Genomic DNA, 16,959 nt, shown 5'->3' with positions numbered 1-16,959 from the left:
TGGAACATTAGCAAGTTTCCCGTGAGCTTGCTTGGTGTGCGGATGTACTAGCAGGTTCGGCCACTCTGGTAGTTTCAGGGTTGGACTTCCAAGTTCTTGTAATAGATCTGGGAACCAGACACTCGCTGGCCATTAGAGTGCGACCAAAGTCAGTTGTAGCATTGGGGCTGCTTGATCTTCAATAGTACTTGAGGTAGTAGAACCGGAGGTGGGAACGCCAGCAATCGCTGCAGCGGACATAATTGTAGTCTTCCTCTGTGAGTCAAAACCTGTGCTGAGGTGAGTAGACCGAGGAGACACTGCCATGTTTGTAGTGGTGATGGAGAGATGACTGCTTCTGGAATCATGGCTTGAATCTTGACCCAACGATCTTCTGGGACCACAATACGATTCTGTGTTGTGATGAACCTTATTCCCGGAAACTGAAGATCTTGCTTTGGTTCCAACTCTGACTTCATCAAGTTTCCTAGTCATCCCAGTTGTGCGAGCAGTTTGATGGTGAAGTCTAGCTGCCGTCTGAGTTGATTGGCTTCTTGATGAATTTGAATCCCGTCGTCCAGGTAGAAGGCACTGCGTAGACCTCAACGATGTAAATAGGAGACGATGAACTTGGTCACTCGTGTAATAACCACAGGGCCGACGATATTCCAAAAGGCAGGATCATCCACTGGAAGTGTCAACCTCTGAACAGGAATCTCAGGTCTCTGCTGGCCAAGTAATCTGCTGGACAGACGCGTTGTCTGAGCTGAGGCAGGTGGATCATCTTCATGTTGTATATCAACCTGAACTTCTCTTTGGAGTTCTTCTTGGGTACCAGGAAAATTGGGGAGTAGAAACCGCGCGTCAGATGATGTTGATATAACAGTTCTAGGATGTTCTTGGCCAATGTGGTTGAGCTGCTTCTTCTGAAGCCTGGTCGCCTGCGTACTTGAAGACTAACAGGTCAAGGGTCAGCGATCCTTCAGCTGCACTATTCCCCACTTGTGAGAAGTAGTTCCCAATATTCCTCAATTTTAGTACGTAGACGCCCACCCACTGTTAACAGTTCCAAACCCATCTTCTGCTGTACCTCTGTGACATTTGGCCGGATGGCGCTAATAAGCGTGTCATTGGACTTGGACTTCTTCTCTGGAATCATGTGTGACTTCCTTGGCAACTACATCGATCTCCCCGCCGAAGATAATAGTAGAGGTTGGGTGAACCTGTCATTCCAGGAACATGTCGATAGTAGACCTTGTCTTGGTAGTAGGATGAGACCCGTGAAGGAGAGAGTGACAAGCATGGCAGGTCACATGACTGTTTTGGAGGGAAAAGGGAGGCAACTCCTGGGTGAGTGAACTTTACGTCCTCTTAAGGGAACTACAAGGGATTCAAGTGTTCCATTACCATTCGCATAGAGGAAGGAGATAAGCATAATAACCACGAGACAGGATAAGGAAAAATAATACAATTGGTGTCAGCCAATCAGAAACTGACATGCCTGTCTAAGGTAAGACAAAATATCCCATGTAATAATGAACAATATATGCCCAGTCCTCACCAGGCCTTGGCATTCTTGTGTAGTGGCACATCCGGTTTGTATTTGCGATACAGGCCCAACAACGCTGTCCTCTCAAACGCCTCCAACATCTCCAACAGGTCGTCATACTGAAACATTACCATAGCAACAGGTACTCACTGATTAGCAGGACCAAAGTCCTTAACATTATCACAAGATAAATTGAGGCTTGTGGTGGGCCTGTTTTGTTTGTATGTTATTTAACGCTGCACTCGGAAATATTCCAGCTATATGGCGGCGGTCTGTAAATAATCAAGACTAGACCAGACAATCCAGTGATCAACAGCATGTGTATCAATCTACAGTATATCAGATGAGCATGTCATCCCTTGAATATGAGTGAATGAGTGAGTTTAGTTTTACGCCTCACTCAGCAATATTCCAGCTATATGGTGGCGGTCTGTAAATAATCGAATCTGGACTAGAAACAGCATGAGCATCGATCTGCGAATTGGGAACCGATGACATGTGTCAACCAAGCGAGTCCCAATCTTTATAAACCCCTTCAAGTGGGCTGGCATGTCTGTACAGACATCATGATGTCACAGTGTGTTGCCATGTCAACTGCTTGTCACATGACTGTTGATTAAGGTGGACATATTGAGTAACCTGAGTGTCAAACAGCATTATAGTGCAGGTGTGAAAGGCACACATACATCTTGTTAACCCTGTGAGGCTTAAAGAATGTGTACACCCCCTGCCGAGTAAGAGAAAGAGCGATGCCCGTAGCTTGCAGTCTTAGTTTTCAGGACACAGAGGAGATGTTGTGTTTGGGATCTGAGAGTTCTAAGTGGTTTGTAAGGCTGCAGTAGCTCACACAGGTAATCAGGTGCGTCACTAGCAATGCATTTGTACGCAAGGCACAGGACTTTTTAGGAAATACGTTCTTTCACAGGAAGCCAGTGAAGACTTTGGAGAATGGGAGTTATATGGTCATATTTTCGCGTGAGAGTCACAATTCTTGCGGCAGTATTTTGTATTTTCTGGAGCTTATTTATTGTTGTCTGAGGAGCCCCCCAGAGTAGGAAATGGAAATGACTAATGACAGAACAAGAATGATTGTCGATTGTTTGTTGAGATACTTCCTTATATTTCGAATGTTTCTAAGCTGGAAGAAGCAGTTCCTGTTTAAGTTGTTGACGTGGTTGATACATGATGTACTAATACATTCACATCGTGGGTGATCTCATCAAAATGCACAAAACATTTGATGACTGGTTACCTCCCTAGAATCAGCAATACATAAGTGGAATATTTACTGTATAGTATATCCTGTGAGTGTGTATCATTACTACTGAGATAACGCTCACCTGTAGCTTGGAGAGAGCTACTGCAATGTTGTCAAACACTATTGTCATGAAGATCTTCGGAAGACTGAACTGGTTCTTTTCTGGCTTGGGATTGAGCTTGAGATGTGCTACAGACGATATGGGCTTGATCACTGCAGGGAAGAGAAACAAACATCACCATCACATCGTGTAGGTAGACAGAGATACTGACTCCAAGCCGACCAGACCTTGTTGTACCCATTAATGCCGAGCGCCAGGCAGTGACCAACGAGCACCATATTTTAACGTCTTTTGGTATGACGCGACCGGGGATCAAACCCGCAACCTTCCGCTCTCCGGGCAGACGCTCTAACCACTACACCACAGAGGCAAACTCAGCAAACTCAGCCCTAAACATCACATAAAAGGTATCCGCGATGCCTCAAACCCTCTCTCTCCCACACAAGTCACACTGCTGCAGTATCTCTCCCTGTGCAGATAACCTGCAAGCATCTACTTGGATTTTAGCATATTTATGTTAATGTTACAACATGTACTATCATTTCCTATGTTTGGGGCATGGTTTCGGCAAGCTGTCTAATGCGCCAGGCTAGTGATCCAGCCAGCTTGAGGTGCCGGGATCGTGCCCACCTGTGACTGGGTGTAAAAACCTTGGAGTCAACTTTGTGTGCACTCCCTTTCAGTGTTGTCTCAGCCCCTAGTGTACAGTACACAACCCTGTGCACTTAAACGAACCCACAAATCTATTGGTAAATGACCAGATGGTGGCAAAATGAATACGTGCAAACACCAGTTGCAGGTACAGCAACGTGCAGTAAACTTGGACAAAGTACTGTTGTGTCCCAGTCCACCCAGTTGTGAATGGGTACCCCGAAAGGATGAAAAATCAACGATAACTCTGTGCGCATTGTGGCTGCAAGAGTTGTATGATCCCCAGGGAGTTTAGATTGATAATACGATGTGCCGTTGAGACTAACATTCAATGAACGAGAGAAAAAATCCTAACGCCTTGAACATGTACTATTTGCATGGATATGTGCGCTATATAAATATCCTATAACAACAACCAAGCAGTACTTTACTAGATTCCCGCTGGACTTGTGGCTAAAGTGGCCGACTGAGCCCCAGGATACTTACAGTACTGGTAATCTGTGTGGGCATTCTGAGCAGCAATATTGGACTTCAGGGTATTCTGAAAACAACAACATAAAAATAGCATTATATTTCCAAATACGAATCAACTCCATGCCACTGGGTTGGGCTTAATGTCGCTTTGAAGAGTAGTGAAGTTACATCACAGTGTGGTAGAAAAGTTCAAAGTGATGGATGTTTACAAACTTTTACTAAACAGCAAACAGGCTTTTTGATGACTGGGCACCAATCAGTGATGAAGAGAGTGAAGCTGGTTCACCTACCATAATGTCCTCCTTCGGGAGGTCGGCGTACATCTTGGCACAGCTGTCCCAGTACACCCCCAGTGAGTCCAGGCGGATCAGCTGAAACACACACACAGATCACGAAACCTGTCTTTGATGGCTGCCATAATCATTCCAAGCTGTTTCAAAAAATATCTTACCTGCAGAAGTGACAAAAGTACCAATAAAAACAGTATCTCTCCCCTCCCTCCCCCCCCACCTCCAGTACTGACATGCATCCTCCCCCCTCCTTACAGTACCGACACACATGGTGTCCCAGTAGCATGCTGTTACACACATACACCCCCCACACCTCCAGTACTGACATGCATCGTCCCTCTCCTAACAGTACCGACACACATGGTGTCCCCTGTGGCATGCTGTTACACACATACACCCCCACACCTCCAGTACTGACATGCATCCTCCCCTCCTAACAGAACCGACACATGGTGTCCCCCTAACATGCTGTTACACACATACTCCCCACCCCACCCCAGTACTGACATGCATCCTCCCCCTCCTAACAGTACCGACACACATGGTGTCCCCGTTGCATGCCGTTTGCCGTTTAACACATACTTACCCCCCACTACTAACCCCACCACCAGTACTGGCATATATTCCCTGCCTCATACCTTGAAGATTTGCGTCACAGCATCTTTGATGACACATGGTTGCCAAGACTCATCTGTGGTCTGAAACAGAAAAACAACATGTCATAACTTACAATGTCATGATCTGTACATGTACAATTGTTCAAAGACACTAAAACAGAAAAGAAAGAAGGCTCAGTACAGACTGTTGAAACTTGGTATACAAGCCGGCTGTGACTCCATTGTATCGGTGTATGTGCTGTGTCTGATGGTACTAGATGAGGGCTGTTTGCACTGATCCTAATGGGACTAGCTCAGAGCAGTCAGCCATAATCCTGATGGAACCAGCTGAGACCAGTCGGTACTGATCCTGGTGGAACCAGCTGAGACCAGTCAGACCTGATCCCGGTAGAACCAGCTGAGACCAGTCAGCGCTGATCCTGGTTGAACTAGCTGAGACCAGTCACTACTGATCCTGGTGGAAACAGATGAGACCAGTCAGCCCTGATCCTGGTTGAACTAGCTGAGACCAGTCAGCCCTGATCCTGGTTGAACTAGCTGAGACCAGTCAGTACTGATCGTGCTGGAAACAGCTGAGACCAGTCAGTACTGATCGTGCTGGAAACAGCTGAGACCAGTCAGACCTGATCCTGGTTGAACTAGCTGAGACCAGTCAGACCTGATCGTGCTGGAAACAGCTGAGACCAGTCAGCCCTGATCCTGATGAAAGCAGTTGAGACCAGTCAGTACTGATCCTGGTGGAAGCAGCTGAGACCAGTCAGTACTGATCCTGGTGGAAACAGCTGAGACCAGTCAGCCCTGATCCCGGTAGAACCAGCTGAGACCAGTCAGCGCTGATCCTGGTTGAACTAGCTGAGACCAGTCAGCACGGATCCTGGTTGAACTAGCTGAGACCAGTCAGCACTGATCCTGGTTGAACTAGCTGAGACCAGTCAGTACTGATCCTGTTTGAACTAGCTGAGACCAGTCAGCACTGATCCTAGTGGAAACAGCTGAAACCAGTCAGCACTGATCCTGTTTGAACTAGCTGAGACCAGTCAGCACTGATCCTGTTTGAACTAGCTGAGACCAGTCAGCACTGATCCTGTTTGAACTAGCTGAGACCAGTCAGTACTGATCCTGTTTGAACTAGCTGAGACCAGTCAGTACTGATCCTGGTTGAACTAGCTGAGACCAGTCAGTACTGATCCTGTTTGAACTAGCTGAGACCAGTCAGCACTGATCCTGTTTGAACTAGCTGAGACCAGTCAGTACTGATCCTGTTTGAACTAGCTGAGACCAGTCAGTACTGATCCTGGTTGAACTAGCTGAGACCAGTCAGTACTGATCCTGTTTGAACTAGCTGAGACCAGTCAGTACTGATCCTGGTTGAACTAGCTGAGACCAGTCACTACTGATCCTAGTGGAAACAGCTGAGACCAGTCAGTACTGATCCTGGTGGAAGCAGCTGAGACTTCAGTCAGCCCTGATCCTGGTTGAACTAGCTGAGACCAGTCAGCACTGATCGTGCTGGAAACAGCTGAGACCAGTCAGACCTGATCGATGAAAGCTGCTTGAGACCAGTCAGTACTGATCCTGGTGGAAGCAGCTGAGACCAGTCAGTACTGATCCTGGTGGAAACAGCTGAGACCAGTCAGCCCTGATCCTGGTTGAACCAGCTGAGACCAGTCAGCGCTGATCCTGGTTGAACTAGCTGAGACCAGTCAGTACTGATCCTGGTGGAAACAGATGAGACCAGTCAGCACTGATCCTGTAGAACCAGCTGAGACCAGTCGAGGCGATGATCCTGGTTGAACCCAGCTGAGACCAGTCAGTACTGATCCTGTTTGAACTAGCTGAGACCAGTCATAACTGATCCTAGTGGAAACAGCTGAAACCAGTCAGCACTGATCCTGTTTGAACTAGCTGAGACCAGTCAGCACTGATCCTGTTTGAACTAGCTGAGACCAGTCAGCACTGATCCTGTTTGAACTAGCTGAGACCAGTCAGTACTGATCCTGTTTGAACTAGCTGAGACCAGTCAGTACTGATCCTGGTTGAACTAGCTGAGACCAGTCACTACTGATCCTAGTGGAAACAGTTGAGACCAGTCAGTACTGATCCTGGTGGAAGCAGCTGAGACCAGTCAGCCCTGATCCTGGTTGAACTAGCTGAGACCAGTCAGCACTGATCGTGCTGGAAACAGCTGAGACCAGTCAGCCCTGATCCCGATGAAAGCAGTTGAAACCAGTCAGTACTGATCCTGGTGGAAGCAGCTGAGACCAGTCGGTACTGATCCTGGTGGAAACAGCTGAGACCAGTCAGCCCTGATCCTGGTTGAACCAGCTGAGACCAGTCAGACCTGATCCTGGTTGAACTAGCTGAGACCAGTCAGTACTGATCCTGGTGGAAACAGATGAGACCAGTCAGCACTGATCCCGGTAGAACCAGCTGAGACCAGTCAGCGCTGATCCTGGTTGAACTAGCTGAGACCAGTCAGCCCTGATCCTGGTTGAACTAGCTGAGACCAGTCAGTACTGATCGTGCTGGAAACAGCTGAGACCAGTCAGTACTGATCGTGCTGGAAACAGCTGAGACCAGTCAGACCTGATCCTGGTTGAACTAGCTGAGACCAGTCAGACCTGATCGTGCTGGAAACAGCTGAGACCAGTCAGCCCTGATCCCGATGAAAGCAGTTGAGACCAGTCAGTACTGATCCTGGTGGAAGCAGCTGAGACCAGTCAGTACTGATCCTGGTGGAAACAGCTGAGACCAGTCAGCCCTGATCCCGGTAGAACCAGCTGAGACCAGTCAGCGCTGATCCTGGTTGAACTAGCTGAGACCAGTCAGCACTGATCCTGGTTGAACTAGCTGAGACCAGTCAGCACTGATCCTAGTGGAAACAGCTGAAACCAGTCAGCACTGATCCTGTTTGAACTAGCTGAGACCAGTCAGCACTGATCCTGTTTGAACTAGCTGAGACCAGTCAGCACTGATCCTGTTTGAACTAGCTGAGACCAGTCAGTACTGATCCTGTTTGAACTAGCTGAGACCAGTCAGTACTGATCCTGGTTGAACTAGCTGAGACCAGTCAGTACTGATCCTGTTTGAACTAGCTGAGACCAGTCAGTACTGATCCTGGTTGAACTAGCTGAGACCAGTCAGTACTGATCCTAGTGGAAACAGCTGAGACCAGTCAGTACTGATCCTGGTGGAAGCAGCTGAGACCAGTCAGCCCTGATCCTGGTTGAACTAGCTGAGACCAGTCAGCACTGATCGTGCTGGAAACAGCTGAGACCAGTCAGACCTGATCCCGATGAAAGCAGTTGAGACCAGTCAGTACTGATCCTGGTGGAAGCAGCTGAGACCAGTCAGTACTGATCCTGGTGGAAACAGCTGAGACCAGTCAGCCCTGATCCTGGTTGAACCAGCTGAGACCAGTCAGCGCTGATCCTGGTTGAACTAGCTGAGACCAGTCAGTACTGATCCTGGTGGAAACAGATGAGACCAGTCAGCACTGATCCCGGTAGAACCAGCTGAGACCAGTCAACGCTGATCCTGGTTGAACTAGCTGAGACCAGTCAGTACTGATCCTGTTTGAACTAGCTGAGACCAGTCATAACTGATCCTAGTGGAAACAGCTGAAACCAGTCAGCACTGATCCTGGTTGAACTAGCTGAGACCAGTCAGCACTGATCCTGTTTGAACTAGCTGAGACCAGTCAGTACTGATCCTGTTTGAACTAGCTGAGACCAGTCATTACTGATCCTGGTTGAACTAGCTGAGACCAGTCAGTACTGATCCTGTTTGAACTAGCTGAGACCAGTCAGTACTGATCCTGTTTGAACTAGCTGAGACCAGTCATTACTGTTCCTAGTGGAAACAGCTGAGACCAGTCAGCACTGATCCTGGTTGAACTAGCTGAGACCAGTCAGCACTGATCCTGTTTGAACTAGCTGAGACCAGTCAGCACTGATCCTGTTTGAACTAGCTGAGACCAGTCAGTACTGATCCTGTTTGAACTAGCTGAGACCAGTCATTACTGATCCTAGTGGAAACAGCTGAGACCAGTCAGCACTGATCCTGTTTGAACTAGCTGAGACCAGTCAGCACTGATCCTTGTTGAACCAGATGAGGGCATTCTACATGGTCTTTGACACAACTATGACTCGCATTTACTAGGACTTGTATGACTCACCTGCAAAATATTTATGCATTTACATATTTTGATTTCATTGTGAACAGTGTTTTCAGTTATCACAGGTAGACATGCAAAATGGAATATATTCCAGGCATGCAGTAGCATAACTTGTGTCAGTTTGGCCAGACAGTACTGTCAACCAAAACACTAGGCAGCATTGTCATGACGTAGTTTGTTGTTATAGTGAATAATACAGCAGCGTCTGACTTGTTATTGTATTTGTGAGCAATACTTGTGTTATTACCCTACATACATGATACGTATGGGATTTGCCTCCCAGTGCATTCAGTGCAGCCCAGGTATTCATCAGTCCAGTCTGACACATCTGTTTCAGCACACACTGCACCATATACAACGCGACCAGAACTGATATTCCATGTTTCCACCAGACATTCTCAATGCATACAATTTGCCTGAAAATGACTACTCTGGGTGGATATACAGAACTACAACTGCCAATGTGCACAAAGAACGCTATCATATATAGTTACCTGGAACAGCAGTTCCTGGAGAGTGACACCGACAGCAAATGGACGCTTGGGGTTTGTAAAGCGGTCCTCATACCTCACATGGATGTTGTTCACCTTTATCTGCAGGTTTTTGATCACCTGAGTTGCCATTTTCTCCACAAAGGTGTCTGGCTTTTCTTCCTTTGGTTTGTCTGAAACAATATGTCTTTTTGTTATAACAAACAGGCCTGCTCTATTTGGAGGCTTTTTAAACCTGGCCAGTACTAAAATGTGATTTTGTAACATTATCACCACTGGAACTGCCTGAAGCATGGGTCCTTAAGTCACAAAATTAACATATAATTAACTGGGTCCAGGCACAAATCTGATTCTAATTCCGAGATTACTGTTAAGTTATTTAGTTAACAGCTGCCGATTTCCATACAACATATTCGGTGGTTGTAACAAATATACCTCTCACACAATTCGATCTGCCAATATGAGTCGAACTCTTAATATCTTGTGGTATTTGTTTCCATGGTATCAAAATGTCTGAAGCAGACTTAGCAGCAGTTAGCTGCTGCGCGATACTATGTGCAGAAGATGGCAATGCCAAAGCGAAGAAAACGAAGTTGTTAGACGAAAGATTGGATTCTCTGTCACAACATGCCTGGAGCATACAAACATCCAAGTTAATGAGCAACGAAACGCTACGTTTCCTACAGTGAAAATTCGAGGCGTGGTTTCTTTGAAGGAGACAAAGCCATGTTTCACGCTTGTATGTAAACATTTACCATGAGACATCAAAACACAATTTGATTGGCCGAGTCAAATCCAACCTGTCAAATAACTAGAACAGGCTCTACACATTCACGACACATTCAACACGGGTTCGAGCAGCCAATTTGTACCGGTTTGTTGAATTTGATTAATCACTCAGATGATTCAACTTGGTCGAATTCTGCTTATCCATTCGACAGGCAGACCCGTGTGAGTCTGTCTTTACAAGACAAGAAGCCATCAGGCTGTGTTGATAAGGAGCTGACTCACCCTTCTCAGCCTCGGCCTTCTTCCTCTCATCTATCTGCTTCAGCTTCTTCTGTTTCGCCTCCTGCTTCGCCTTCTCCTCTTTCTCCTCATTGTACTTGATGCCTACAACACAACATTAGTAGCACTACATGACTGTATGGTGTAACTTTATCTGAGTGGGGCTTGATGCCTACAACACAACATTAGTAGCACTACATGACTGTATGGTGTAACTTTATCTGTGTGGGGCTTGATGCCTACAACACAACATTAGTAGCACTACATGACTGTATGGTGTAACTTTATCTGAGTGGGGCTTGATGCCTACAACACAACAATAGTAGCACTACATGACTGTATGGTGTAACTTTATCTGTGTGGGGCTTGATGCCTACAACACAACAATAGTAGCACTACATGACTGTATGGTGTAACTTTATCTGAGTGGGGCTTGATGCCTACAACATGACAATAGTAGCACTACATGACTGTATGGTGTAACTTTATCTGTGTGATGCTTGATGCCTACAACACGACAATAGTAGCACTACATGACTGTATGGTGTAACTTTATCTGAGTGGGGCTTGATGCCTACAACACAACATTAGTAGCACTACATGACTGTATGGTGTAACTTTATCTGTGTGATGCTTGATGCCTACAACACAACATTAGTAGCACTACATGACTGTATGGTGTAACTTTATCTGAGTGATGCTTGATGCCTACAACACAACAATAGTAGCACTACATGACTGTATGGTGTAACTTTATCTGTGTGCTGCTTGATGCCTACAACACAACATTAGTAGCACTACATGACTGTATGGTGTAACTTTATCTGAGTGGGGCTTGATGCCTACAACACAACAATAGTAGCACTACATGACTGTATGGTGTAACTTTATCTGTGTGATGCTTGATGCCTACAACATGACAATAGTAGCACTACATGACTGTATGGTGTAACTTTATCTGAGTGGGGCTTGATGCCTACAACATGACAATAGTAGCACTACATGACTGTATGGTGTAACTTTATCTGTGTGATGCTTGATGCCTACAACATGACAATAGTAGCACTACATGACTGTATGGTGTAACTTTATCTGTGTGATGCTTGATGCCTACAACATGACAATAGTAGCACTACATGACTGTATGGTGTAACTTTATCTGTGTGATGCTTTGATGCCTACAACATGACCTACAACACAACATTAGTAGCACTACATGACTGTATGGTGTAACTTTATCTGTGTGATGCTTGATGCCTACAACACGACATTAGTAGCACTACATGACTGTATGGTGTAACTTTATCTGTGTGATGCTTGATGCCTACAACACGACAATAGTAGCACTACATGACTGTATGGTGTAACTTTATCTGTGTGATGTTTGATGCCTACAACACGACAATAGTAGCACTACATGACTGTATGGTGGAACTTTATCTGTGTGATGTTTGATGCCTACAACACGACAATTGTAGCACTACTGACTGTATGGTGTAACTTTATCTGTGTGATACTTGATGGCTATAATTAATAGCGGTGCACCGATCGATCAAATAATCGGTTTATTGATCGTTTGACAATCAAATTTCGATTATCGATTTTTAAAAATTCCAATCGATAACACTGTATACTATCTTCAAGAATAACATAAACGATTGGTGTGTACGTGCAAGATTTGTAAATACCTCCTGATAGGCTCGCCCTCTCAGCCGTAATACAGAAAGTCATGTCTATTTATAGCTTGCCAGGGGAGCAGTCATTTTCTTCTTGTGCAGGTAATAGCTTGCAGTGTAATAAAAGTTTAGCGTGGATGCATATATTATTTAGACCCATATTAGATTACGTTTGAATACTAGTATGCAAGCATTGATGAAGGTTTCGTAAATGTAGTATGTTATGAAAACGTGGCTTTAAAAACAACAAATACTCCTGAGAAATATAACACGTGATCGAAACAAGCGTTTAGATTGGCTGGGTAAACTGTCAACAAAATGCCTGCTTTCTCGCACGTGTTCGCCTCGAGAAAACATTTTGTATTTGCAAAAGGCTCAGTTCTCGTCGAATTCACGAACAAGGTTGGAAATGGATAGCTTTATTGATACTTGTCACATCTACTCTTAGATCTATAGATGTTCTATTCTGATTTCTGCATCGAAGTCGACATGTACATCTTGAGTTCAAATTTTCACACACAAATAACTGACGTACGTATCGTTTAACTGTAAATAGTGTGATCTAAATTCATATTTGTTGTCAAATACTCCAAGATTTTCAATATCCTTTCGTTAGTGTTTACTCCATTTCTAAGAAGAATGGGTTACGATCTCGTGTCATATGACAGATCTTAATTACAAGCGATCATGTAGCAGTTGTTTCATCCAGCTGATCTTGTGTTCATAAATCCATACTTGTAGTCGATCATTTATCGATAATTGGTTGACAGAAGACATCGATAATCGATTATAGTTTTAGAGGTCGATTCCCACACTAATAATAGTAGTACAACATAACAGTCCATGTACTACGTTGTACTCTCACCTTGGGTGCTGTGAATACATACATCTACCTTAGGAACAGTCACACTCACCTGCATTGGGAACAGCCAATGCATAGATTCCATCCAGCTGAGCTATCACCGGCTCTGTGTACAAATTCTTCCAGGGAATTTTTAGTGTCAGCTTTCCTGGAATGTGAAAATAAAAATTAGATGCAAACAAGACAGCCCAATTCATTGTCATCTTTACCAGAAATTTGTCCAAAAGGCATCACTTGATACATAGACTGATATTTGTGCAAAGTTTGATTGAGAAATATCAAACAGAAATTAGACTGGAAACCCTGCATGGAGAGATGGATACTTTCCTATATTGCCATCCTACTTTACGGCAGGGGAGAATAATCTGTTCTCAGCTCACATCCTGGAAATATCTATTACATAAAACCTAATTAAATCTTTACCAATTAGAAACCTTAGTCAAGACCACTTTTCCATGATGAATTCATGAAGTCATTTCAAAGAGATAGCTAACCATGTGCTACAGCAAGATTCATGGGCTACTGTATTTGTCAAGAGACAAAGCCAAACCTTCAGACCAAATGTTATATATGCCATGGAAAGATCACATATCTCAAAGCATATAATATATTTGTTTTTAGCATTAATAAAACACGGTCATGATGGCTGAGTTATCGACAAAATTGTGGAACCAGCCCCATGTGGACCTGCATACATTCTGCTACTGGTTACACACCTTCGAAGTAAACAGCTTAACAGCAGAACACAACAAAAGGGATTGCTTGCCCATAAATATGATATCATGATTACCTAAAACGTAGGGATTATGATTTCTTATTTATCATCCAAAATTGTTTGTGTGAGATCATGCGATATCTGCTAGGAGATCTCGTTTTGACAGTAGATATTGTACAATGCCCTGACAATGCTATGACGTCATGAACTTGATAACGTTACAATGCTATGACATCGCTACACTTCAAGTCTAATGGTAGTACAGTGTTCAGAGATGTACATTTTTTTTGAAAATTAAAGAAGAGTGATTTTTTATGATAAATAGAATCTCACCCTCGTGTCTACTGATATCAATTATATCAACACTCGTTGATAAAGGTAAAAATATCCTCGGCAAACCTTTATAAACTCGTGTTGATATATTTGATATCAGTAGACACTTGGGTGAGATTCTCTATGTACCATATTGTTACTTTTCTGTGTCATACTCTTACCATGTTAGATCTAAGTCATCTGCACTGTTTGGATTTTATACACAATATTGGATGCTATGACATAAAATTTGCAAAATATTGACGGCCATTGAGCCATGTGACTACTATGATGATGTGATGAAAAGGCCTTTAGATGTGAGAACCAACAACAACACAAATAACCTCAACATTCACCAGTGAAGGTCAGAATCTGTAAAGTCTGAACATGGCTCTGAGAGAACAGCCTGGCATGCATGAATGATAAATCTGCTGCTGCCTCAACACCTCACAAGCCATGACATCAGGGAGCATGTCTGGCCAAGCACTGAGGTGTCACCAGGCACCAAGTGTAATGCATATGTCCAGCACCAGATACAGCATCTCAACTAAATCAATACCGACTTCCTTCAGATATCTACCTCCATGAATATTCCATATCTTCTCCATAGAATCCTATTAAGTCAATGAAGTTGTGAATGTACAGGCCTAAATAATGTCTGTTTTCAAGAGAATGCATATTGGCTGAAGACAGCAGTGTATTTCAATGGCCCAGAATGCCATGTTGAATTTTATTGTGAAATATATCTTCATATACCATAGGGCAAGTTTCAGTGATCTGCTGTTAATATCTCTAAATAAACTGCTGTAACACAACAAAGATCATCATGCTGCTGCAATGTTGAGTCTTACCTTACCCATATCAGCGTTAAACACAGCTCAGTCATTCAAATTCTTGATGTAAATTTTGAAAGTATTTGAAAATGATTAAATTGCTGGTGCTACTTTTAGCATGGAAAATGCGATAAATTTTATCAACTGAAATGATTCAAAACGTCTTTTTGCATACCATTGTAATGCTTATGGGTGACATTCTCAATATCAAACCCTATCAGATGTAGAAAAATACTTAAATTGTAATATTCTAAAATTGTAAATCAAACTGTATTAATGTTGTTGAAGATGAGTGGCATATTTTGTATATCTGTGAATGTGTTTCTGATGTTCGAGATCAATATATTGTGAAACATTCACCCTCCTTCGATAAACAACGTTATAAATATTATGCAAACTGCCTATGTTGATGTGATTAAGAATGTTAGTTTATGTTTATAATATGTACAATTTAAAACTAAAGCAGGACATATTTATAAATCCACGTGTACCTCTCATGTGATGTGTGACTATGCATTTGACCCTACTATGGCCAGTGGCCTTTTACTGAATAAAACTGTCTGTCTGTCTGTCTGTCAATATTACAGCCTAACATGTGCGTGGCCATTTTAAATGTCAGTGTACATAAGAGGAAGTCCTGTTTCGGATGATATAGTTTGTGGGTTAGTTTATGGGTCCAGGACAACTGACGTTGAACTATTCTTGCAGTCTTCATAATGTTTAGGAAAATGTGGCAGGTGTATTTTAGTGTAAATATATTATTTTAATCATGTTATTATTCTCTCCCTTTAGCTATATTATTTCTAGGCAGTTTAAGGGTTAAGCTTTAGAGCTTGGCCTGTCTCACTAATTGCCCAAGCCATGACGCTTCTCGGCTGATTGGTCTCACTAACTCCATGCACAATTTCACTCATTCTGCACTGACTCTTTGCCATGTAAAGACAGCTTGGACAGACACACAGTGTGACATTAAGGTTAGTATTCATTTGATAAAGTAATATTGCATTTAATCCTTGCAGTATATATATAGTAAAAGCATATCTATTTACTATCATTTAAATAGGTATTATATTGTATAGCATGTAAGTGTGCTATATGTATTTATGCTAGCTTTCCAATCCTAAGCTATAAACATCAATAAGTATCACTAATATATTCTTATCTTTACTATCCCTTTCACTGAATGTGTGAGATGAGAGAATGTGTTTTAATATAAGTTGCTATGTTTTAACTATGATAACTATAAGTGTAATTATCAATGTGTGGAAGTAATTTTATGTTCATGAATGTAGCAGCCCTAAATCTACTCCACATTACATTGTATATTATTTATCATCTAATATTATTTACAGCAGATAAGTCCCCGTCCATAAGACTGGTGCTGTGCCCGATTGCTGTTCACCCTTGTACCACCCACAGGGTATGTGTATATGTCTTTTTATATCCATGTATTTGTATATAGTACCATCACATAATGCGTGGTGACGAATCATGTGTACTTTATCATTACGACTAATGCGTAATGGTGTATTACCTATCTTGTGTGTATTACATTGTAGGGGCGGTGGGGTAGCCTAATGGTTAAAGCGTTGGCTCGTCACGCCGAAGACCCAGGTTCGAATCCCCACATGGGCACAATGTGTGAAGCCCATTTCTGGTGTCCCCCGCTGTGATGTTGCTGGAATATTGCTAAAAGCGGCGTAAAACCAAACTCAGTCAGTCAGTCAGTCAGTATTACATTGTATGCATGTATTATCATTACGTTATTCGTAATGATGTAATATCATAATTCCAATATTTCATATGTGTAGTAAGTAATGGTATTCATGCTTTGAGTAACTACAGTATTACTATTATTGGTAATTGTCCATATGTAGTAACCCATGTATGGAATTATATGTATGTTGTATGAATTGTGTGAGATGTATATTATATTATTATATTTATTGTTACAGGGTATCGTTTATCATTCAGCAATCTTTCATCCTACCAAATAAACGACCTCA

At 43.2% G+C, this 16,959-nt stretch overlaps 1 protein-coding gene across 1 annotated transcript in view; it reads right to left on the bottom strand.

The window, feature by feature from the left end:
• LOC124279093 (vacuolar protein sorting-associated protein 13C-like) overlaps positions 1 to 16,959 on the bottom strand; it is a 139,069-nt gene that overhangs the window by 101,131 nt on the left and 20,979 nt on the right. Inside the window, 8 exon segments of the mRNA XM_046714892.1 lie at positions 1,541 to 1,647; positions 2,869 to 2,999; positions 3,985 to 4,039; positions 4,263 to 4,343; positions 4,901 to 4,960; positions 9,551 to 9,720; positions 10,559 to 10,660; positions 13,146 to 13,241. Of these exon segments, the coding sequence (XP_046570848.1) occupies positions 1,541 to 1,647; positions 2,869 to 2,999; positions 3,985 to 4,039; positions 4,263 to 4,343; positions 4,901 to 4,960; positions 9,551 to 9,720; positions 10,559 to 10,660; positions 13,146 to 13,241 (802 nt within the window).

This window comes from Haliotis rubra, unplaced genomic scaffold, assembly GCF_003918875.1.
Source record: "Haliotis rubra isolate DU_JTF1 unplaced genomic scaffold, ASM391887v1 Scf246, whole genome shotgun sequence".
Taxonomy (NCBI): domain Eukaryota; kingdom Metazoa; phylum Mollusca; class Gastropoda; order Lepetellida; family Haliotidae; genus Haliotis; species Haliotis rubra.
Note: the sequence above shows the minus strand (reverse complement) of the source record. Positions and strands in the feature narration are given on the sequence as shown.